Consider the following 27687-nt stretch of genomic DNA (forward strand, 5'->3'; position numbering starts at 1 on the left):
GGCACTAAACTTCGTTTTTTTCACACACTCTATTATACATGATTATCTATATTTTCACCAACTTATAGCTATTAATATCATTCATAAAGTTGTGTGCACATACGTGATCCATTACTCGTTTAGTAGTTTAACACTATAATGTTTATGAATACGTTCACATACATCTCATAACCACGTATACATACACATATACACTTACACATATACCACAACTCATTCATGTATATAAATATACATATACAAACATAATCCATTACAAGTTGATGAAAAGTATAGGCATTACAATGTTAAACTGTGAAACGAGTACTTGATCCTGAAGGGGCACACGACTTTATGAACGATATTAATAGCTACAAGTTGATGAATATATAGATAATCATGTATAGTAGAGGTGTAAAAAAACGAAGCAAAAAAAACGATGTTTGGTGCCCGAAAAATCGAAAATAAGAAAAATCTATAGCTAATTCGTAGCTAGTCCATAGCTACTTAGCTACGGATTAGCTACGGAATTCTAACGGAAAGCAAACTCCGTAGCTAATCCGTAGGTAAATAGTATCCGTAGGTATTCCGTAGCTATTCCGTAGCTAATTAGCTACGGAATAGCTACGGATTTACATATGTAGCTATTCTGTAGCTATTTCGTAGCTAATTAGCTACGGAATAGGTACGGACTAGCATCCGTAGCTATTCCGTAGCTATTCTGTAGCTATTCCGTTACTAAACTAGGGCATCCCATTCTGTAGCTGATCCGTAGCGATTCTGTAGCTAATTAGCTACGGAAATTTTCTGTAGCTATCTTCCGTAGGAAAACCTCATGTTTTCTAGTAGTGTTTGTTGAAATTTTGTTGGAATCTTTTTTTGTTGCAAGTTTGTCGGAAATTAGACGAAAATTACCTAGAAAATATTTTCGTCGGTAATTTCCGTAGCTAAAAGCAAATATTCTAGTAGTGTTGATGCCAATGAACTTTATCTAGAGTTAAATCTGGTTGACGAGTTGTTTCCAACATATTTCCTACAAAAAGGTAAATTTAAGTATTAATTAACAGTCCGTTTGTTTTCTGTAGGAAATTTCCAACGTTTTTCTGACGGAATTTTTGTTGTTTTTGTATATGTCACTATTTTGTTGAAAAAATTTTTTGTTGCAAGTTTGTCGGAAATTAGACCAAAATTACCTACAAAATATTTTTGTCGGTAATTTCCGTAGCTTAAAGCAAATATTCTAGTAGTGTTGATGCCATTGAACTTTATCTCGAGTTAAATCTTGTTGACGAGTTCGTGTCGAATGAAACTAATAACCCACATATGTTTTAAAATATATGAAAAAAATCAGTTATTTTACTAATGCAATTAATGTATATAAAGTCTCGCTGGCTATTCTAATAACCATTGCCTAGAAACAAGTTTCTCAAATTTCAAGTTGTTAAATTCCTATTACTAGTTTACAATTTCATAAGGAATACTTAATATCTTGGAAATGATATCTATGCCCCTTAGCTCGCTTGTATCGGATCAAGGGGGAGCTTACTTCACTTGTTTTCTTGAAGTACAATATATTTCCGAATATTTATATAAGAGTTGATGTACAACTTTTTTTCTAATAATTATGGACTTATTATAGTATTAATGAAAATTGTTTATACATAAAAAGAAATTATATTTAGGGGCCAATTTTATTTTTGGTAGAGCTGTGTCCACCTTCTAAAATTCCCCATATATTTTCTCAGCTTTTCCAAAAAGAGACTCTAACCAAAGGATGTTTTTTCCATAGCAAAACGATTTGATTCTTACCGTCTCCTTCAACTTTAACTTGATGCATACCATCACCTTCTCTTATCATTAGTTTGCTTTCAAGGATGATCTCCTCCTTCACTTCCCAAGCCTGAAATACAGGTTCCCATTGAAACTCTTTTTGAAACTGCCACTTCTGCATCCATGTATTCAAAGAGACAAAAGGAGCAACAAAAAGACACTCCATTGCTGTTTTTGCTGCGTCAAGATTCTTTGAGAAGGTGTGATCCATTGATTCTAAAATAGCTTGGTAGTGCGAAATATTGTTTTCGAAGAAAGAACACAAACCCTCTTGATTTTCGTAACTTTCATCACATGCATCCCCATCGCCAAAAGTTATGACAACTTTGTGACTATCACACGCAAATTGTTCAGCCACCTCCATAAACTCCATAACATCTTTCTTATTTCTCCCCTTCATCATGTGTGGAAGGTTTACCATGCAATTAAATACACAAACACCTCTTTTAGCAATACATTTTTTCTTCATTTTCTTGATGTTACATAGTTCTATGTCTTCCACTGTCAATTTGAGATCAAAAGCTCTTGCATGGTCGTAGAGCTGGTTTTTCATCTCCTCAAATGAAAAATATTTAGAAGGATCTTCTCTCCAAGATTCTACATTACTCCATCTTATAGATATTATTCTCAGTTCCTTGTGTTGAAGCTCAGAAGCCATCAACAACGATGACCATTGCACCCCATTTCCTATATCAAAGTCGAATATGAGAATAGAGTCTGCTTTTTGACGTATTGCATTGAGGATCACTGAGTTGGCTGCGAAGTGAGCAAACACCCCATATGGGAATAAGTGATAGAATGCTCTGAAGCACACACAAAAGCTCTTCATGCACTCTTGTTTCAAGTAGTCCAATTGCTTGTGGTGGGTTTGAAATAAATAATATAGTAAGCGCTCAGTGATATCCCCAGTAGGGTTTGCTTTCTGGATAAGACGCTTGCGAATGGCATCAGCAAGCACTATGAGCTCCTTCTCCATGGCTTCGCAGTAAGCCATCAATAAGTGAAGATCAAGAACTTCACTATCAGTCTCCATGCGTTGTGAAGGCAATATCATTGATGGTTGAAGAGTTATCAAGTCCAGTGAGGCGTCAATCTCTTTAGAAGACTGGTTGAGGTTCCATTCTTTTTGAGACGTGTATGATTGAGAAGGAACATCTTCTTCACTGTTTATTAATAAACACAAGTCAGCGATCTCATCGTTTGAAATGTTTTCTAACCCCTCAAAATCTAGGAAAGGATCGTCTATCTCTAAACGCGCAGGCACTTGGTCCGTGTGATTTTCGAACAACGTGGGTGACCTGTTAAGCAGCATGTTAACAAGGTATTGGATTGAGAGGATTAATCATATTGTTAAGGTTATGGATCAGTATTTATAAATGAAAATTGATTCATTTACATGGAAATTCCCGATTGAGGTTATCGGTTCATTTACTAGGAAGTTCTCAAATCAGGTGACCTAATTCCATGCATTCTAGGTAAAGATGACGCATATTCTAGACATATTCCGGACATTCCAAAATCAGGTGACCTTATCCCTTGCATTCGGGTATATGTAAGATGACATATATTCTAGTAACGTATTTGATAAATAGACTCAGGCGGTGCTTTTGAAAGACGTAAATTACAAAGGTATTAATACTCATACCCCCCTGTTACCATTATTGCATATTCAAAAATGTCTTGCCGAAGACGACATTTCTTGAGGATATGCTGTGGAGTCTTCATAGATAACTCACTAAAGGCCAATAGTAGGATCTATAATTGAAACCAACGAAAACATATCATTTCCATCCAAATGAAAGATGCCGTGTTCAAAGAGTCAAATTAACCTTCACTACCCAACAACATTATGACATCATATATATATATATATATATATATATATATATATATATATATATATATGAGAGAGAGAGAGAGCTAGGTTCAAAAGTGGATTGACATCTATTGTGCGGACGTGTAGACAGTGTTATTCTGTGAGAATGACAAACAAAATATGTTGTTTGATAATGTTAATACGTTCAATCTTACATAACTATTGTCATTATCACGCATTCTCACCAATTAAATCGTCTATAAGATTATTATAGACTTTTTTTATTATTATTCACATTCTGTCAGAATGTTGTCAGGATGTTTATTGAGTCGTATTCTGTAAGAATGAAAATGAGTGAAAAACGATGCGTGAGAACAAAAATGAATAAGAATTAGTGAGAATGAATGGAAATGGCAATAATTGTGTGAGGTTGAAGGTATTCACATTACTAAACAACTTATTTGTTTAGTAATTCTCATAGAATAGCACTGTCCACACGTTCGCACAATAGTTGTTCATCCACATTATAACCTAGCCATATATATATATATATATATATATATATATATATATATATATATATATATATATATATATATATATATATATATATAGGTAGGTTCAAATGTTTCTCACATCTATTGTGCTAGACTGCACCAATGAGAATTTAGTAATAATTATATGTATATTAAATGCTATCCATACTTATAACTCATTTTTATGGAAACTAATTAAATTCGTCATTAATGTCAACAATAATATTCTTTCAGAATGAATTCATATCTAGAAGAATGAGAGTGTATTCCAGCAGAATAAGAGTGTATTCTAGTAGAATACACTCTCGTTCTTCATATTTCATGCAACTTTATTGTATTTTAAGTTAATGAGTCCTGAAACAAAATACGAAGTCATATATAAAACCTACATGCGAATTCATTCTGAAAGAATGTTATTGCTGACATTAATGACAGATTTAATTAGTTTCCATAAAAAGAGAATTTTAATTATGGATATCATTTAATATACATATAATTATGGAAATCATTTAATATCTATATTTATTTAATTAAATAATTATTTAATTTACTAAATTCCTGTTGGTGCATTCTAGCACACAATAAATGTAAGAAACAAAATCACCTAGCCCTATATATATATATATATATATATATATATATATATATATATATATATATATATATATATATATATATATATATATATATATATATATATATATATATATATATATATATATATATATATAGAGAGAGAGAGAGAGAGAGAGAGAGAAAAAAAAGATTGAGAATGTGAGAATCATTCTCAACCAGTCATTTATTTAGCATCTTAGCTTAAAAGACGCGGTGTCAAACTTGTAAATATAATATAATAACCTTCAATCACAAATACGTAAATAGAGGTGTTTTTTTATGCGATATTTTTAGGGCAGTTCAATAACCGCACCAAATAATCAATTTAACCGCACTATTAAATGCTTTATGTACTAGTGCATCCATATTTCTTCAATTAAACCCTTGATCAACGTCATCCAGTGTTAATCAGTCATCAATCTTCGTCAATAACACATTTATCAACACCATTCAACAGTAGACAACAAAAATTCGTTTTTGGTTCTTTCAATCTAACCTTAAATTCTGCTTGAATACGAGCATATCTTCAACGTCTAAGATTAATTATACTCCCAACGTCATTAGATCAACATCATCGATAATCAACAACCGATCCACTTCATATCATTCATTCAACATCGATCATTAAACAAATCTTCGAAATTAAGGTTAGAAAAACATCAAACCATTTTTTTTGAAAAATTTCATATAGCTCTCTATCAATCTACTATTTTGTAAGATTTAAATAGTCAAAGTATCATGTTTTTAACATTTTTAAAAAAGCTAACTTGTATGCACTCTAACTGTTTGATGAAATGCATAAACTAAATTACCACGTTATATTCACATATGAATATGTTTTCACAACTGAATCAATATATGATTATTAAAACACAAAACAAATATGCAAGTCTATATGTTATTCATATGTGAAAACACCTTGTAATATTTATATGTGAATATACTGTGTAATATTCACATATGAATATACCATCTTTTATCTTTATTCATAGGTGAACATATCATCTAATATTCACAAGTGAATATACTATGTAATATTCACATGTGATATACCATGTAATACTATGTAATATTCACATATGAAAATACCATCTAATATTCATAAGTGAATATACCATCTAATATTCACAAGTGAATATACTATGTAATATGCACAAGTGAATGAATCGTCTAATATTTAAATATGAATATACTATGTGATATTCACAAGTGAATATACTATATAATATTCATATATGAATATAATGTGTAATATTCATGAATGAATATACCATGCAATATTTAGATGTGACTATAATGTGTAATATTCACAAGTAAATATACCATATAATATTCATATGTGAACCTACCATATAAGATTCATATGTGTATATACCATGTAATATTCGCATGTGAATATCAATGTAATATCATGTGTGAATATACAATATAAACAACATGTATCATATAATATTCACATATGATTATACATTCATGTGTGGATATACCATGTGATAATTAGAATGTGATAAATCGCTATTATTTTGAACTAACGATATATTTTTATTAACATTTTTATATGTATTCACATGTTTGTCAAGAATGGTTATAACTCAATAAATGAATAACATTTCAATCATTGGTTGGTTCATATCTCAATGGTTGATGATTAGTTGGTGTAAATGAGAAGATATCATTGACGAAGACAATATATTTTTATATTCATATGTAAATGTTATACAATTTAATATATTCTTCATTCTAATCGTGTTATAGTCAAATGTGAATGATATTCATTAACCAATACAATGTTATTTGTCTTAGTATAATGTTGAATTTACATGTAAGATAATACTGTTACAATATACAAAATAAAAAAAAAACTATTCACAAACCAAGTCTTATAGTGTATTATTTATTTTTATATATAAATGTTGTATTCACAAATGAATAAATAAACATGTATAGTTTATTCATATACTAACAGATTATAATGATGTTTTTACTAGTGAGATTGAAGTTACTAAAATCATCAGTAAATATGTTGTAATGATTTCTAAACTTTATTCATATATGAATAGAATAACATGTCCTGATGATGTTATCAATAGTAGGAATGAAAACTTTGTGACATCATCAAAAAAAAATTTCCGCAATGAAGTTTAGTCTCGGAATTGGACGGAAATCGCATAATTGATGTAAAATGGTGAGATTTACAAAATTCACGTCTTCGTCGTGACGTACGGTGTTTTTCGTCCATTCGGAACTGTATAGGGCCTCAAAATGACGTTTTTCTATTTTTATAATTTTTCAGAAAAAAATTATCATTTATTCGCAAATGAATATAACAGTAATAAAAAAAAATATGGTTATATGATTATTTTATTAACCATGTAAAGCTTAGTATATGTGAATAAATATACATTCTTATCGAATACTTTTTTTATCTTTAATCTTATATATTTTGTACTTCTCGGTTTTATTGACAACTTTATTTATTTGTGAATAATATATATGTATATATATATATATATATATATGTATATATATATATATATATATATATATATATATATATATATATATTCACATTTGATTATTACATTTATTCATTTGTGAATATTACATATATTCACATGTGGATATAATTCTTATATCTTCTTCACATATGAATTACAAACTTGCTTTGGACCTCAAAACGACATATTTTTAGTTTTTTGAATTTCCAAAAAAATGCATTATCATTTATGAATATTACCTATATTTATTTGTGAATATTAATGGGTTTTATTCATAGCAAACAATCATATGTGTGCATGCAACCCTAATTGAAGGATCTATGTTTTCACTATTAGACATACAAGCACTGAACACAAAAACTAGAAATCCTATGAGGCATGTACAATTTTCGAAATTAACATAAAACTAGGGTTTTCATACATACCTTTATTATTATGTAGTAATAACAATGATTCCTTTGAAGATCTTGACTTTGAGAACAAGTGCCACAAATGTAACACCTCTAATGGCTCACAAACACACCAAAATAAGAAGATGATTATGAGAGAGAGGAGAGAGGAGGGAGGCTCTCAAAGTTTCGGATCTTCTAGGGTTTCTTCAAGGTGGCCGAAACTTGGATGGGGTGATGCTCCTTTTATAGTTAAGGTTGCTTAGTCCCAAAGCTAGGGTTTTAAGGTGGAAACCCTAATTTCCAGCTTAAGGCCTAAGCAGCCCATGGATCCACCTTCTTAAGGCCTTGGACGAAATCCTAAGGGCCTCCCTTAGAAATTTCGGCCAACCCTCTTTAGGGTGATCCAAGAGCCCAAACCACAACTATTTATTAGCTGCAAAACAGCCCCTGAACTTTTGATTAATTCCTTTAATCCTAAAATTAATTTCTGATTAAATATTAACTAAACAACATGATTTCTAATTTATATATTATTTTCATAACATATTAATAAATCATTTTATATACAATTTATTATTCCAAATAATAAATTCAACCTCTTCCTCAATTAATCATCTTGTCTAGTTGCTAGTGTGAAGGCAAACCAAAAGGACTATGCTACTATTAATTCAAGTACATACCAATTATAGTTATGGGCTTAGACACGTAATCCAACAGTCTCCCACTTGGATAAGTCTAATAACTATAGTTGCAAGTATAACTGACCAAAAAATTGTAGCTCTCAAAGTCGCTGTCAAACTCTGACCTACTCAGTAAAGTGTCCTAAGATAAGTGATCATATAATCCTCCGTTCTACAAGATATAACGTGGACAAATGATATGGAACAGATTCATTCTCATTGTCCAATTGTTTGTTTCCCGATTTCTGATTTGTAATGACAAAGAACTTAATTGAACACATCAATTTAGTCTTGACCAGGTGTAACGCCCGGGTTTCGGGGCTAAGCATTTTAGACGATGTAATAGTCTAGGTCAACTATTGTAACTCTTTTGATGTAATAAAGATGAAATATTTGAGTATTTTGTGAATTATGTGAATTTATGTGCTTATTGTTTAATTATAAATGTATAATTAATAAAGAATAAAAATAAGCGTCAAAATTAAAGTATGCGATAAGCCCGATATCTTTACATAAAGTTGTAGTGGTCGAAACAAGGATTCTGGAGATATAAAGAACGCCGAAATCCGAGTTATAACGAAGAAGTTATGACCCGTCGAAGTTTCGTGATGAAACCGGCACGATACCGGGAAGCGTAAATAGTGAATTTACGATAGAGCGACTTTTAGCCTTAGCGATCTAAACGAAAGTCGTAGAAAACGTTAAACCAAGAGCGTCCATAAAAAGAACGCCCAAATCTGACTTCGTATGAGGAAGTTATGATTTTTCGAAGTTTCGGCTTAGCAGTGTACAGCCCGAAGTTCGAATATTAGATCGAGCAGTTTTTAGCCGACACAACCTAAACGAGAATCGAAGATCTCGTTAATAGTAGCACAATGATAAAAAGACAGACGAAAACGGACGTCGGATGAAGAAGTTATGAATTTTTAACGGACCAATCCTGTCCCGGCCTGTTAAAAATATAACTTTTACAATAAAGTCAAAATTAGCCGACGGAGTCTAAACGAAAGTTGTAGAGTACGTTCCCGCCTACGCGTGGATATAAAGAACATCGAAAACAGAGCTCGTACGCGAAAGTTACGAATTTTTAAAGTTTGTAGTCGAATTTGCGAAACTGTGATGACGTGGCAAGATCTGAGCCGTTGCTTGTTGCCCAAGGCTTCGCACCAGATGAAGACACGTCGCCTCGCCTTCGCTCTACGCCCCGCGTCCAAGGCTGGTACGCCCAACGTACCTTCGGACCTGATCCTCTTGCGAGTGTGAGCCAGCTGGATCCGAGCTGGTGACCTTATCCGAAGTTACGCCCCGCGTAACTTCCTGAACGCCCCGCGTAGATACGAAGTTCGGCCCCTATAAATACCCTGCGAGGGCTGCCGAGGAAATCACTCATTTCTTCATTCCTTTCTCTCTCTACTTTCTCTCACTACCCCTCTAAACCCCCTAAACCCTAGGAAAAATCCCTAGCACCCTAAGGAAGCCCCGAGGCTCCCGGAGTCCCGAGAAAAAGGGTCTTTCGGTTCGGAAACGCTGCTCCGAGCAACGCCCGGTTTTCTTTAAAATCCGCTGTAAGTGAACTACGCCTACGCAATTTTTAATATAACTTTTAAATAATTATAGTAATGTTATTAGGTCCTTAAAATAATTATTTGGGCTATTATTATGAGTTATATTGAGTGTTATTTAACGCTTATATAATAATAATAGCTAGACTATTAATTAGTCGCGGTTAATGTTAAAACTAAACTCTAGTGGTATTGATACTAGGTTTGGTCAAGGAAAAATTGTTTTGAGATAACGAAGTGTTGTTCAAGTACTGAGTCACCACCTAATCAGGTGAGTGCATAGTTACTTTAATCTTACACATAAATATGAAGTATTTTATATAAATTACGTGTTATGTGTGCATATTATCTGAATACTTGCTGTCTATGTTGGATGAATGATTTTTATACACGTTTTTCATGATTTAAACTGTATATGTATTTTACATCTACAAAAATGTTGGGGTAAAACATGGGTAGATGTAATAAGACGATGTGTGATAAAATGATGAGAGGCCTCGATGTTGTTGGTGATCCAGTCATCTAGCGGAGTATAGATGACGACCACGGACTCTTCTAGACAGTCTAGTGGAACGCTAGCAGGCTCGCAACCTGTAGGTGTTTGTGAACGATGTGTTCACCGGTGTACTCCATCCCCATCATGGTTGCCTTTAGGACATTTATTGCTGAGGAACCCCCTTAGCAGTAGTGTCCATCCCGATGATGATCCTTAGGCTAGGTCCCTTATGATAGGTGTAGGGACGTAAAGTGAGGATAACGGGAACGGGTAATCGGGTATTGTTGATTGATGAAATTAATAAAGTTATTTATTGTGGGTTGAAAACCCTATGTGCTCACCAGGCTCCCAAGCCTAACCCACTCATTTTCATGTATTACAGGTAGTGGCGCTCGAGCATAGATGTGATGTTTTGGATGAGGGATTACGGATATAAGCCTGTAGATATGAAATAATGTAGTAAGGCTTATGTTGTACTGTTTATGCTTTTGATCTGTATCGAACATGACATCCTGAGTCTTTTAATGAAATACATTTCCTTGGAAATGCTTTTGATAAATCTTTATCATATTTTGTTTTGGGACAAATTCCGCAACACTTTTATTTAAAATGTTACTCTGATTTTCAAAACAAGCATAAACAAAATCGGTCTGTTCTGGCCGTGAAAATGGGGATGTCACAGTCGGTATCAGAGCATTAGTTTAAGCGAACTAGGAATTTGTAGGATTTCTAGACTTAAACTTAGAATGCTAAGCGATGATTGTGAGGTGTGAGCACTAGCTTATTTTAGGAATTATGTCTAAAATGCTTTTATGTGCTAAATGCTTTGTGCCTGACATGATGATATTTGTTCAGATCTATGGTCTGTTGCCGACCGGATCTGGAAACCTTATGTGTTTAGGATTCTAAATGTACGACTACGATATTAGAACTAACATGTAAACGTTTCGGAGAGATAAGGATGATTTAAACGTCTATCTTGAATAAAGATCTAAATTCACCTTATTCAGTGTATAGATCAAAATGGAAAGAACCCGCAGTGGAGCTGGGAATGCAAATGGGAATAGAAATCAACCCCCAGTGATTCAGCAAATACCTGTTGTAGCAGATGTTCCTGAGCCAATCACGATGTCCGGAGTGCAAGCGATGATCCAGATGATGTTGGATCGTCAAATGGAGGAAACCAGGCGTTTGCTCCAACAAAATCGCGAGGAAGCTACCATACCAATCGTAGAGCCCGAGCTGAATGATGGGCCGTCTGAAGGAGGAAACTACAGTGGGATTGTTGGTCAAGCCAACCCACCGATAGTTAGGCAAAACCACCAGGATGGAGGAAATGACGGACGTGGATGAGAATACAAGGATTTCATGGCATCTAAACCACCGTGTCTATCTGGAAGCCCGACGCCGGTGGAAGTCATGAACTGGATCTCCGAGATGGAAACGATGTTTGAAAGTTGCGAGTGTAGCAACAGGCAGAAGACCGCTCTCGCGGTTCCTCTGTTGAAATCTGGAGTACTAAGCTGGTGGAAGCTACTAGCTTATTCAATGCCCAAAGGAGAAGTGAGCAAGATGTCATGGGAGGATTTTCTGGTACAGTTAAAGATGCAATACTGCTCTGAGCAGGATCTTCTGGAGATCAACAACGAATTTCAGAATCTGAAGAAGGGAAGAATGAGCGTTACTGAATACGCTGCAAGCTTTACAGAGAAAATGAAGCTTGTTCCTCACCTCGTCCCAACTGAACTCTCCAAGGTTAACAAGTTTGCCCTCGTATTACCAGCGGACTTCGGTCCAATGGTCAAGCAAACAACCACTCTGAAAGCCGCCATCTGGGCTGCTAAGAATGTGGAGACCCAGATACGAGAGAAGGGTCTGGAGAGAGCAGAGGTGGGAGAGAAAAGGAAATTTGATGGGTCGTCGAAATTCAGCAAGAAAAGCAAATTCTCAAGGTCTGGTACGCAGAAGTCTGGAGGAGGTGAAGCCAAATGGTGCGACAAGTGCAAGAAGAAGCACCAGGGGAAATGTGACGGAGGAGTCACTTGTTTCAAATGTGGAAAACCTGGGCACTATGCCAACGAGTGCACGTTCACTAAGAAGGTCTGTTATGAGTGCAACGAGGAAGGGCACATTTCGAGGGACTGTCCAAAGAAGAAGGAGGCAGGAAGACCCAACATTCCACCGAAGCCGAAGGCAAGAGCCTTCCAGATGACGCTCAAGGCTGCAAAGGAGGCAGCATACGTCGCTTCAGGTACCTTTCTTGTAAATGGATTGCCTGCCAATATACTATTTGATTCGGGAGCAAACTATTCCTTTGTATCGCATAGATTTGGAGGAAAATTAGCATTGCCTGTAGAAAAACTTGATAATGCCCTAATTGTGGAAGTTGTCACTGGCAAGTTCGTACCTGTTAGTAATCGTATTAAGAACATCGTCATCGACCTAAACGGAAATGAATTCCACGAGGAGCTGTTACCCATAGAATTGAACGATTTCGACATCGTTCTGGTAATGGATTGGCTTAGCGCCAACGATGTTGAGATTCAATGCCAAAAGAAGATAGTAAGGGTAAACCCACCCGGAAAAGAGTCATTTATGGTGTACGGGGACAAACGACGAGTAAATTCTGGAATCATCTCCCTGATGAAAGCCAGAAAATGTTTGTCCAAGGGATGGGCATCATACTTGGCATTCGTAATCGATGCTAAGAAGGAAAAGAAAGAGGTGCAGAATATACCGGTTGTGTGTGATCATCCGGAAGTCTTTCTCGAAGATATTCCCGGATTACCACCTGATAGACAAGTGGAATTTCGGATAGACTTGTTACCAGGAACAACACCAATAGCGAAAGCACCATACCGATTAGCACCGACGGAGATGAAGGAGCTTATGACGCAACTTCAGGAGTTGTTGGACAACAGTTTTATCAGACCTAGTTCATCACCCTGGGGAGCTTCGGTGCTATTCGTGAAGAAGCAAGACGGAAGCATGAGAATGTGTATAGACTACCGAGAGTTGAACAAGGCAACAGTGAAGAACAAGTATCCATTGCCAAGGATTGATAACCTATTCGATCAGCTGCAAGGTTCGAGCTACTTCTCAAAGATCGATCTTAGGTCAGGATATCATCAGCTGAAGGTGAGAGATCAGGATATCTAGAAGACTGCATTCAGAACAAGATATGGACACTACGAGTTTTTGGTTATGTCGTTTGGACTAACCAATGCTCCAGCAGCATTCATGGATTTGATGAACAGGGTTTGTAAACCATTCCTCGATAAATTCGTGATAGTGTTCATCGACGACATTCTGATTTTGAAAAGCCAAGAGGAGCATGGCAAGCATCTACGAGAAGTGTTGGAAGTCTTGAAGAAGGAGAAGTTGTATGCAAAGTTCTCCAAGTGCGATTTTTGGATCCGAGAAGTACAATTCTTGGGTCATGTGGTTAACCCGGAGGGAATAATGGTTGACCCAGCAAAAATCGAAGCTGTGATGACGTGGGAACGTCCAAAGAGTCCCACAGAGATTCAAATATTTCTTGGATTAGCTGGATAATACCGAAGGTTTATCCAAGGCTTTTCTTTGATAGCTGCTCCATTGACAGCTTTGAGCCACAAAGGAGCTACTTATACATGGAGCGAGAAGCACGAAGAAGCATTCGAGAAGCTAAAGAAGAAGTTATGTGAAGCACCGATTCTTTCTCTACCCGATGGAGTTGAAGACTTCGCGGTCTATAGTGACGCATCTAGAGTCGGGTTGGGTTGTGTTTTAACCCAAAGAGAAAAGGTGATAGCATATGCATCTCGATAATTGAAGGAGCACGAAAAGAACTACCCCACTCACGATTTGGAGTTGGCAGCGGTAGTATTTGCTCTAAAGATATGGAGGCATTACCTCTATGGAACGAAGTGCAAACTTTTCACTGATCATAAGAGTCTCCAGTATCTCTTTAATCAGAAGGAGTTGAACATGAGGCAACGACGCTGGGTAGAGTTACTCAAGGACTATGACTGTGAGATACTTTACCACCCCGGTAAAGCAAATGTTGATGCTGATGCTCTCAGTCGGAAAGCTAACCTTGAAAGAAAAAGGCCAAGAGCGTTGATAATAGAAGTTGTCTCGACAATTATGGAAAGCATAAATAAAGCTCAAGAAGAAGCTTCAGAAAAGAATGACCGAAAGGAAGAACGTTTGGGAAGGACATTCGTATTCGGTACAAACCGTCAAGGACTGAAGGTATTCCAAGATCGGATTTGGGTACCTAAGACGGGAGGAATAAGAGATCTTCTGATGGAAGAAGCTCACAAGACCATGTACTCAATTCATCCCGGTAGCACTAAAATGTATAGGGACCTAAAACCCTACTACTGGTGGCCGACGATGAAGCTCGATGTTGCGAAGTATGTGGCCGAGTGTGTAACATGTGCGAGAGTTAAGGCACAACATCAGAAACCGTATGGGAGTTTAGAACCTTTACCTGTACCCATGGGTAAATGGGAAGACATCACCATGGATTTTGTGACTAAACTACCCAGGACGAAGAACGGTCACGACATGATTTCGGTGGTCGTGGATCGTTCCACTAAGAGTGCACACTTCATAGCAGCCAACGAAAGGTGGTCTATGGATAAGCTCGCAAATGCTTACGTGAAGGAGATAGTAAGACTTCACGGTGTTCCTCTAACGATTGTATCAGATCGTGATAGTCGATTTACGTCAAGGTTTTAGAGGAGTCTACAAGAGGAATTGGGTACGAAATTGTGTTTAAGTACAGCTTATCATCCGCAGACCGATGGTCAGAGTGAAAGAACGATTCAAACACTGGAAGATATGCTAAGAGCATGTACCCTGGAGTTCCAAGGTAACTGGGATGAGCACTTACCTTTGGTAGAATTTTCCTACAACAACAGTTTCCACTCGAGCGTCAAGATGACACCTTATCAAGCCTTGTACGGACAGAAGTGTCGTACGCCGTCTTGTTGGCTTGAGGCTGGAGAAAAGTTGTTTATGGGCCCCGAGATAGTCCATGATACTGGTGAGAAACTGAAGGTGATTAGGGAAAGAATGTTAGCAGCTCAGGATCGTCAGAAGAGCTATGCTGACAAGAAAAGACGACCGATGACCTTCAAAGTTGGGGACTCGGTTTTGCTTAAAGTCTCACCGTGGAAGGGACTTATAAGATTCGGGAAACGAGGAAAGCTAAGTCCAAGGTTTATTGGACCGTTTAAAGTTCTTCAGAAGATTGGGAACCAAGCTTACAAGCTGGAATTGCCCGAAGAACTCGATGGTATTCATAACACCTTCCATGTGTGTTATCTGAGAAAATTCACGGGAGAAGTTCCCGACATAATTCCGATCTCAGAGTTAAGGATGGATGAGAACAAGAGGCTGATTGAAGAGCCCGAGGCAATTGTTGACCGTAAGACTAAGAAGTTATGACGCAAGATGGTCGACTTAGTGCTAGTCCAATGGAAACATTCGAATGGGCCGAATCTCACTTGGGAAACAGAGGATGACATGATGAGTCGCTATCCGCATCTGTTTGCTGACGCATGATTCCGAGACGGAATCATCCTAAGGGGGAGAGAATTGTAACGCCCGGGTTTCGGGGCTAAGCATTTTAGACGATGTAATAGTCTAGGTCAACTATTGTAACTATTTTGATGTAATAAAGATGAAATATTTGAGTATTTTGTGAATTATGTGAATTTATGTGCTTATTGTTTAATTATAAATGTATAATTAATAAAGAATAAAAATAAGCGTCAAAATTAAAGTATGCGATAAGCCCGATATCTTTACATAAAGTTGTAGTGGTCGAAACAAGGATTCTGGAGATATAAAGAACGCCGAAATCCGAGTTATAACGAAGAAGTTATGACCCGTCGAAGTTTCGTGATGAAACCGGCACGATACCGGGAAGCGTAAATAGTGAATTTACGATAGAGCGACTTTTAGCCTTAGCGATCTAAACGAAAGTCGTAGAAAACGTTAAACCAAGAGCGTCCATAAAAAGAACGCCCAAATCTGACTTCGTATGAGGAAGTTATGATTTTTCGAAGTTTCGGCTTAGCAGTGTACAGCCCGAAGTTCGAATATTAGATCGAGCAGTTTTTAGCCAACACAACCTAAACGAGAATCGAAGATCTCGTTAATAGTAGCACAATGATAAAAAGACAGACGAAAACGGACGTCGGATGAAGAAGTTATGAATTTTTAACGGACCAATCTTGTCTCGGCCTGTTAAAAATATAACTTTTAAAATAAAGTCAAAATTAGCCGACGGAGTCGAAACGAAAGCTGTAGAGTACATTCCCGCCTACGCGTGGATATAAAGAACGTCGAATACAGAGCTCGTACGCGAAAGTTACGAGTTTTTAAAGTTTGTAGTCGAATTTGCGAAACTGTGATGACGTGGCAAGATCTGAGCCGTTGCTTGTTGCCCAAGGCTTCGCACCAGATGAAGACACGTCGCCTCACCTTCGCTCTATGCCCCGCGTCCAAGGCTGGTACGCCCAACGTACCTTCGGACCTGATCCTCTTGCGAGTGCGAGCCAGCTGGATCCGAGCTGGTGACCTTATCCGAAGTTACGCCCCGCGTAACTTCCTGAACGCCCCGCGTAGATACGAAGTTCGGCCCCTATAAATACCCTGCGAGGGCTGCCGAGGAAATCACTCATTTCTTCATTCCTTTCTCTCTCTACTTTCTCTCACTACCCCTCTAAACCCCCTAAACCCTAGGAAAAATCCCTAGCACCCTAAGGAAGCCCCGAGGCTCCCGGAGTCCCGAGAAAAAGGGTCTTTCGGTTCGGAAACGCTGCTCCGAGCAAAGCCCGGTTTTCTTTAAAATCCGCTGTAAGTGAGCTACGCCTACGCAATTTTTAATATAACTTTTAAATAATTATAGTAATGTTATTAGGTCCTTAAAATAATTATTTGGGCTATTATTATGAGTTATATTGAGTGTTATTTAACGCTTATATAATAATAATAATAATAATAATAGCTAGACTATTAATTAGTCGCGGTTAACGTTAAAACTAAACTCTAGTGGTATTGATACTAGGTTTTGGTCAAGGAAAAATTGTTTTGAGATAACGAAGTGCTGTTCAAGTACTGAGTCACCACCTAATCAGGTGAGTGCATAGTTACTTTAATCTTACACATAGATATGAAGTATTTTATATAAATTACATGCTATGTGTGCATATTATATGAATACTTGCTGTCTATGTTGGATCAATGATTTTTATACACGTTTTTCATGATTTAAACTGTATATGTATTTTATATCTACAAAAATGTTGGGGTAAAACATGGGTAGATGTAATAAGACGATGTGTGATAAAATGATGAGAGGCCTCGATGTTGTTGGTGATCCAGTCATCTAGCGGAGTATAGATGACGACTACGGACTCTTCTAGACAGTCCAGTGGAACGCTAGCAGGCTCGCAACCTGTAGGTGTTTGTGAACGATGTGTTCACCGGTGTACTCCATCCCCCTCATGGTTGCCTTTAGGACATTTATTGCTGAGGAACCCCCTTAGCAGTAGTGTCCATCCCGATGATGATCCTTAGGCTAGGTCCCTTATGATAGGTGTAGGGACGTAAAGTGAGGATAACGGGAACGGGTAATCGAGTATTGTTGATTGATGAAATTAATAAACTTATTTATTGTGGGTTGAAAACCCTATGTGCTCACCAGGCTCCCAAGCCTGACCCACTCAGTTTCATGTATTACAGGTAGTGGCGCTCGAGCATAGATGTGATGTTTTGGATGAGGGATTACGGATATAAGCCTGTAGATATGAAATAATGTAGTAAGGCTTATGTTGTACTGTTTATGCTTTTGATCTGTATCGAACATGACATCCCGAATCTTTTAATGAAATACATTTCCTTGGAAATGCTTTTGATAAATCTTTATCATATTTTGTTTTGGGACAAATTCCGCAACACTTTTATATAAAATGTTACTCTAGTTTTCAAAACAAGCATAAACAAAATCGGTCTTTTATGGCCGTGTAAATGGGGATGTCACCCCGGGCCCGACGCATAAGTCAACACCAAATCATCGAGGGGCCCAAGATATCGCTTTTCCTCTTAGGGAAAAGGAACAGATAAACTTCGACTTATATGGTTGCACTATTTACTCATCAAATCACTCACAACAATACGTTTTATAGCACAAAGTTACTGATGCGTTTACGCATTATCAATGCACAACCAACTTGTAAACAACAACTCATAAATCTCTGTTTAAAGATTATACGATATTATCGTCTCAGAATTACTCGTGATAAATTCAATGAAGTAATTCACTGAGCGTGGGTTTAATCCAATACTTAAATCCCCGTTTCAAAAGTACTCATGAATGTTGCAGCTAACCATTGCTATGTCTAAACATTTAGACAATCTACAACCCAATTCATGACAGCCTTAATTCACTACTTACTTCCAAAGTATGATTGACTGTGGATATTTGAATAATCTAATTATTCGGGAAGTAAAACATACAAAAGTGAAACATAATGAGAAACAATTGACAAAAGATAGTAAGCAATACTTATAAACAAATCTCTATTTATTTAATCATCAAATGTCAATTACATTTATTTGTTACAAGTTTCTAAATATCTATCTAATCACTAGAACTAATATCATCCTTCAGACCAATGCTCCTCACATGTTGAACGTGCTTAACCCTACTAAGACCCTTTGTGAAGGGATCGACAGGATTCTCTTCTGATGATACCCTCTTAACGACGAGGTGTCATTCTTCTACTCGATGTCTGATAAAGTGGTATTTTCTGTCGATATGTCTAGATCTCCCATGATCTCTTGGTTCCTTGGTCAAGGTAACCGCTCCTTCATTATCGCAGAAAATATCCATTGGCTCCTTAATGGCTGCCATAACTCCAAGGTCTCCAATGAAGTTCTTCAACCATATAGCCTCCTTCGATGCTTCGCTCGCTACTATATACTCTGATTCACATGTAGAATCAGCCACAGTCTCCTGCTTGGAACTCTTCCAAGTCACTGCTCCTCCATTAAGGGTAAACACCCAACCAGATTGAGAACGGAAGTTGTCTCTGTCACTCTGAAAGTTGGTGTCATTATACCCAGTAACTCTTAATTCATCACTTCCACCTAGCACAAGGACCCAGTCCTTAGTCCTTCGCAGATACTTAAGGATGTTCTTAACCGCTATCCAATGAGCTTTACCCGGATTTCCCTAATATCGACTAACCATGCTCAAGGAAAAAGCCACGTCTGGGCGAGTACATGTCATAGTATACATGACCGATCCAACGGCAGAAGCATATGGAACTCGACTCATTTCTGCTATCTCTGCATCAGTACTCGGACTCTGAGTCTTACTCAGCTTGGTATTGCTCTGAATAGGTAACTCTCCTTTCTTGGAATTCTACATGCTAAAACGCTTTAGGTTTTTATCCAAGTATGTGCTTTGACTAAGTCCAATTAGTCTTCTACTCCTATTTCTCAAAATCCTTATTCCCAGAATATAAGCAGCCTCTCCCAGATCCTTCATAGCAAAACACTTTCCCAGCCAGGACTTAACTTCCTGCAAGGTTGGAATGTAGTTTCCTATAAGTAGTATGTCATCAACATACAATACCAGGAAGGTGAATATACTCCCACTGGCTTTGAAATATACACAAGATTCATCTTCACTTCTAGAGAAGCCAAACTCTTTAACCTTCTCATCAAAGCAAAGATTCCATCTACGATAAGCTTGTTTCAGTCCGTAGATTGATTTCTCAAGCTTACACACTCTATTGAGGTATTTAGCATCCACAGAACCCTGTGGCTTACTCATGTAAACATCCTCAGTCAACTTTCCATTAAGGAAAGCAGTTTTGACATCCATCTGTTAAATTTCATAATCATGAAACGCAGTTATGGCTAACATAACCCTAATAGATTTAATCTTAGCCACTGGTGAGAAGGTCCCATCATAGTCAACCCCTGGGGTTTGAGTAAAGCCCTTCGCAACCAGTCGAGCCTTGAAAGTGTGTACCTTTCAATCCATGTCGGTCTTCTTCTTGAAGATCCATTTGCACCCAACTGTCTTACGACCTGGTACATTGTCAACCAAATTCCAAACTTGGTTGCCATACATGGACTTGATCTCGCTGTCCATTGCCTCTTTCCATTTGGCAGACTCAGGGTCCGCCATGGCTTCCTTGTAGTTAGAAGGCTCATCCAAATTCACCAATGTACTATCACTGATAAACGTATCACCATCTGTAGTAATATGGAAACCATAAAACTCTGGTTTCATTCTAACTCGGTTGGAACGTCTAAGAGGTAATGACTCGTCAATCGGTTCAACATGAATTTATTCCTCGGGTTGAGGGCTAGTGTTAGAGGTTCCTTCATCGCTTGACTCTAGAATTTCTTCAAGATCAATTGTACACCCACTTTCCTCTTTGCATATGAGCTCTCTCTCACGAAAGACTCCTCTTCGTGCTACGAAGACCACATTTTCACTAGGTCTGTAGAACAAGTATCTAAAGGACTTTTGTGGGTAGCCGATGAAAATACATCGCTCACTTCGAGGTTCAAGCTTTTCGTGAGTCTCTCGTCTAACGAAAGCTTCATAACCCTAAACCTTGATATGTGCCAACGAGGGAACCTTCCCTGTCCACATCTCGTGAGGTGTTTTGGAAACCTTCTTTGTTGGGACTAGATTAAGAATGTGGGCGGCAGTCTCTAAGGCATACCCCAGAATGAGATTGGAAGTGAAGCTCGACTCATCATCGAATGAACCATGTCTAATAAGGTTCGATTACGCCTCTCAGCCACAACATTAATTTGTGGTGTCCTAGGAGGTGTCAATTGTGTAACAATTCCAAATTCCTTAAGATAGTCGTGGAACTCGATACTAAGATACTCACCACCTCTATCAGATCTGAGCATCTTGGTCTTTCTACCCAATTGATTCTCGACTTCATGTTTGAACTCTTTGAATTTTTCAAAGGTTTTTGACTTATGCTTGATTAAGTAGATATATCCATATCTGCTATAATCATCGGTAAAAGTCACATAGAATCGATTTGCATCCCTTGTGGTGGATCTGAAGGGCCCACACACATCTGTGTGTATGAGATCCAACAATCCTTCACCTCTTTCACAAGAACCATTGAAAGGTGATTTGGTCATCTTTCCAAGCAAACAAGACTCACATGTATCATCTGACCTTAAGTCAAATGATTCCAACACTCCATCCTTTTGGAGTTGGGCAATGTGCTTCTTGTTGACATGTCCAAGACGACAATGCCACAAGCATGCATTTTCTAAACCATTAGACGAATCAATTTGCAACACACTATTTCCTAAATTGTCTACAACCATCACAGTTTCATACACGTCATCACAAGGTAATGCTTCAAAATAAAATATGTCATTATAATAAGCATAAATAGAACCATTCTCATTATCAAAAGAATATCTAAAACCTTGTCTGTATAAACCATGAAAAGAAATAATATTCCTCATCATTTCTGACGAATAGCAACAAATTTTCAAATCTAAACTTAACCCACTACTAAGAACTAAAGAGTAAACCCCAATCTTGGTAACAGGCGACGATCTCCTATTTCCCATAATTAGGTTCATCTTCCCATACTCCACATCCTCACTTCTTCTTATCCCCTGCAAGTCATAACAAATGTGAAAACCACATCCTGTATCAAGGACCCAAGAATTCTAATGTGATGAGTTTTTAGATAGAATACTGTAAATACCTACCGAGGTTGGCTTAACCTTGCCATCCTTTATGTCTTGCAAGTACTTGGGGCAGCTTCGTTTCCAATGCCCTTTTTCATGGCAATAAAAGCCAGTAGCCTCCTTAGGATCAGAGGCAGGGGTAGCTTTAGAACTAGCTTTGCCTTTAGGTCCATTGCTTGACGACCCGACTTAAGACTTTCCCTTCCAGTTCTGTTTCGAGGGGGCTTTCCTCTTCTTACCCTTCCCTTGCCCAATAGCCAAGACGGGAGCAGCAGTAGCAGGAGTGGAGGCAATACTCTTTTCCTTTATTCCACTTTCGGCGGTTCTCAAAAAGCTTTGGATTTGACTCAATGTGGTTCCTCCTTGTTCAGATGATAAGTCATAACAAACTGATCATAACAGCCAGGAAATGAGTGCAAGACTATGTCAATAGCCAATTCCTCATCGAAGTTCACATTGAGCTTTAACAGACGATCCATATAACGTTGCATGCGTTGCAAGTGGGTCAGGACGAACTCTCCGTTCTTCATCTTGATGGTAATGAAGGAATTCACTATTTCGTACCTCTCTTGACGAGCTCGTTGATGGTACTTTTCCATCAAGTCCTTGTCATATGGCCATAAGTCCTCATAGAACCTTTGTAGCTCAGGAGTCATAGTATCCACCATGATGCAAGACACTTTGGTCGCATCATTACAGTGTCTCCTATACTCAGCTATTTCTTCGGGACTAGCTTTTGTTTCATCAATCTCGTTCAGCTCCTTTTCGAGAACGTATTCCTTGTCCTCGAAGCGCAAAGCCATCTTGATGTTGCGAATCCAATCATTATAATTGGATCCATCAAAGGTGACTTTAGAGCAGATGCTCAAGAGCGAGAAGTGGTTGGAGTTGTTGTTGGAGGAACCAGAAGCATTGTTTAAAGTTGACATCTGAAAAAGAAAAAGGATAAGTTTTGATTAGATAAGAAAATCCTCAATATAACACCCAAAATGAAATATTAAGGCTAGGATCCAAATAGATAATTCACAATTCAGAAGAGGGATGTTGTAATCTAATTGCAAATTATTTAAAGGTAGGTAATGACGATTTAGCAATTTCACCACGAAAAACGAAATTTAAACGAATTAGGTTTTTAAATGAAATTCCTAGATCTTTTGAGATTCATTGAACTATTCAATGGCATGTTTAATATCGATTATGCGCTTTCCATTTTTGACTGGGATACCGAGGATCGCAAACAACGTGTGAATAACCATGCAAATAAGTTTGATACTCTCGATGTCATTTATCACCTAATTAATGTGCCGGTTAACCACACACACTCCATTAATCAACGATAATTTACGAGACACTCAATGCCACCCTTTATTGGTCCATATTAGTGTTCCGGTTAACCACACATGCTCCACTAACGACTTTTATAAAGTTCAATGTGCAATTTCATGGATTAGTATCAAATTTACATTTTCCTAAAGTAACTAAGATTGAGAATTTAATAAAACATTTAGTTACATTGTTTATTCCATTATACTTATTAATGAGAATTAAGTGTCCTATCAAACCCGTTCGGCTAACGACCATCCACCAATCAAGGAAGCGGTGGGTGAGAGTGGACACCCATTCAACCACCATTTATAGGCAGTTTCCTTATACCCCCCTTATAGATCGACATCGTGAATGAGGCGTACTAGCAGTTCGGCTGACTTGTCTTATACGTATAGTAAATATTTAAACTTTTAATATTACATATAGTATAAGGGTGTATTTTAAACATTTCAAAATACAATGGTTTTTAATTCTATTTAAAATTTCGAAAATTAAAAACAATTTTTAATTTAAATTTTAAATTTTAAAAACTTTGATTTAATAATTATCTTTTAATTAAACATTTAATTAAATTATTAAATCAATTAAGGGTTATCCATTAAATTAAACAATTAATTGAACTTAATCCCTTACCCCCTAGATTTCGAAAATGGGGAGGGATAATTATAAGATTCTGTAATTATCTAGTTAACAATTAAAAGATAATTACCAAATATAACTACCCTATCCAAAACCCTAATTTCGAAATCCATGACTTGGGGTGGAAGGCAAGGCTTTCAACCTTGCCTAATTTTCGAAAACCCTAGATCTCAAAAATATGGAGGCCAAAGGAAAGGGTTTAAAAACCATTAGCAATTTTCGAAAAACAAGGTTATGAAACCCTAATTTGCGAAAAATCCAAGGCCTAGGGTTTAATTTCCATAAAACCTAATTTTGTCAAGTTCAATCAAATTGCATCAAATATAACTGAAAACAAAACCAATAGCTCTGATACCTCTGATGGGTTTTATACATAGCAAACAATCCTATGTGTGCATGCAACCCTAATTGAAGGATCTATGTTTTCACTATTAGACATACAAGCATTGAACACAAAAATAGAAATCCTATGAGGCATATACAATTTTCGAAATTAACATAAAACTAGGATTTTGATACATAACTTTATTGTTATGTACTAATAATAATGATTCCTTTGAAGATCTTGACTTTGAGAACAAGTGCCACAAATGTAACACCTCTAATGGCTAACAAACACACCAAAGCAAGAAGATGATTATGAGAAAGAGGAGAAAGGAGGGAGACACTCAAAGTTTTGGCTCTTCTAGGGTTTCTTCAAGGTGGCCGAAACTGGGATGGGGTGATGCTCCTTTTATAGTTAAGGTTGCTTAGTCCCAAAGCTAGGGTTTTAAGGTGGAAACCCTAATTTCCAGCTTAAGGCCTAAGCAGCTCATGGATCCACCTTCTTAAGGCCTTGGACGAAATCCTAAGGGCCTCCCTTAGAAATTTCGGCTGACCCTCTTTAGGGTGATCCCAGAGTCCAAACCACAACTATTAATTAATTGCAAAACAGCCCTTAAACTTTTAATTAATTCCTTTAATCCCAAAATTAATTCCAAATTAATTTCTGATTAAATATTGATTAAACAACATGATTTCTAATTAAAATATTATTTTCATAACATATTAATAAATCATTTTATATACCAATTTATTATTCCAAATAATAAATTCAACCTCTTCCACAATTAATTATCTTGTCTAGTTGCTAGTGTGAAGACAACCCAAAAGGACTATGTTACTATCAATTCAAGTACATACCAATTATAGTTATGGGCTTAGACACCTAATCCAACAAATATTACATATATCCACATGTAAATATAATTTTTATATGTTATTCACATATGAATTATATATTTGCTCTGTTTTTTTAAAAGATACATTGATTCTCGTGTAAAGACATATTCATTTGTGAATATTACGTGATATATATTTAGTTTATGCATTTAATCGAACAGTTGGAGTGCAAATAAATTAACTTATATAATTATGGTAAAAAAATTAACAATTGAAGCCAATAATTACAACACAAATCAAATCCTATTAAAATCGATCAATAATCAGTAGGTTTAAATCAAAAATTGTGAAAAAAAATGTATGAAAAACGAAGTTTTTTAAACCTGAAAAATAATTTTTTTTAAAAAATTCTTCAAATATATGGTTATGTTGATGAACTTTTGATTGCTATCTGTCGTATGATATTGGTGAATGTTCGATTGATGAAGTTTCGATGACTGGTAATCGTTAAATGATGTGACATCGATAAATATGGATTATGTTTAACGATTTTGCTTGACATCAACGAAATTGGACAAGATTGAATCACGAATTACACTTATTAGTACGAATACATGTTTTTTATGATGAATCACAACATTTTGATGAATAAACGAAGATTTTTGATGAAGAATTGATGTTTTTATGAAGTGTCGATGTTTTTTATGAAGAACAAGTGACGTTGATGAAGAACAGATGATGTTGTTGAAGAACAAATGACGTTGATGTAGAACAGTGATATGTTCCAGATGAATGAATAACAGATGATGTTGAGGAAGAACGGATAAACGATCCAGAAGAACGACGTACCTTAATGATTTAATCTAAATGTATTTTACATATATAAAAATGATTGGCCGAGAATGATACTCACATTCTCAACTTTATATATATACACACACATCAATTCAATGTATCTATCTATATTTGTTTATTCTTTAAGTGTCATGTTTTCTTCTCTTTATCACTTTTACTTCTTCAATTTCTTCCACAAATTCCTCAAAATCTAGAAAAATAATCATACAGCTAGTTAAATGCATTTACAAGAATTTTCAAAAAAATTGACATATATAGACATATGCATAAATGTACGTAAGCACATACGCATGCACACACATATACCATGAACAAAATGAACAAAAATTAAGGACATTTATAAACATGCATATGTGCATATCCACATATGCATATATCCATTTACACACATATGTATACATGGACAAATGGGCATGCATACATAAATGTGCATAGGATTTATGCACATACGATAAGCATTTTAGAAGTATGATGATGTCCGAATTTTATGCAAGAAATATCAACCTACATGCAACTCACCTCTATGAAACGCAAGATTTAAGGTGTTAGTAGCATCAACATCTAAAAAACAATCATAAAAATGAATATTCAAGAACATTCAAAATAATGCATACGTGAGTATATATATATATATATATATATATATATATATATATATATATATATATACTCACGTATGCATTATTTTGAATGTTCTTATATTTATATATATATATATATATATATATATATACTCACGTATGCATTATTTTGAATGTTCTTATATTATATATATATATATATATATATATATATATATATATATATATATATATATATATGCACAAGTGCATATATAGATACATATGCACTTGTGCATATGTACACATATATTTACACATTTGTATTCTCAAATGAAGAAACATGTGCGGACATACACGAACATGTATATAAACAAATTGGTATACATGTATATGTGCGTATGCACATAAACATAAGTATGTATATATAGTATTGGAAGGTATTATCATGCATATAAATAACTTGAAATATATCTACATATGCACATATTTATCTATGAACATGTGCACATATGCATTTATGTACGTATACATTTGTACATGTGACATGTGTGCAGACGTGTTACCTCAACCGCATTAAGTCCAATTGTTGCGTCTTTGCTATAAGGTTGACTGCTCAATTTCAAACGAGTTATTCTTCCTTGGTAATATTGACTACACTCGTTTAGAAAACAAAGGATAATCGATGGTAATTTATGCTATACCAATTAATAGAAACAAAAACAATCATTAACCAAACACTTGCTAAAACTAAAATGATGAAACAACCAACAATTGTAAAAATTATTCACATTGTGATTTCATTTATAGCTCATAAAAAATCAAGCTCGAAATCATACACTAAAACAACATATTTTTCATATATGACAACAGTTCAATCATCTTTATGTAGCCCTCTAAATCTGGAAGAAAAAATAAGCACTTTGACATATCTTAAAAAAACAAATGGTTCAATAATTCAATCATCTTCACGGAAACTATGTGAATT

At 36.1% G+C, this 27687-nt stretch overlaps 1 protein-coding gene across 1 annotated transcript in view; it reads right to left on the reverse strand.

Annotated features, from left to right (window-relative positions):
• Positions 1 to 3121, reverse strand: part of LOC145157827 (uncharacterized) — an 8658-nt gene extending 5537 nt beyond the window's left edge. The window contains exon 1 of the mRNA XM_079076813.1: positions 1789 to 3121. Coding sequence (XP_078932939.1) covers positions 1789 to 3121 — 1333 coding nt within the window. The remainder of the gene's footprint in view (positions 1 to 1788) is intronic.
• Positions 3122 to 27687: the final 24566 nt, after the last annotated feature.

The sequence above is a fragment of the Lactuca virosa genome, chromosome 2 (genome assembly GCF_052849685.1).
Source record: "Lactuca virosa cultivar CGN04683 chromosome 2, Lactuca_virosa_CGN04683_v6, whole genome shotgun sequence".
NCBI classification, from domain to species: Eukaryota; Viridiplantae; Streptophyta; class Magnoliopsida; order Asterales; family Asteraceae; genus Lactuca; species Lactuca virosa.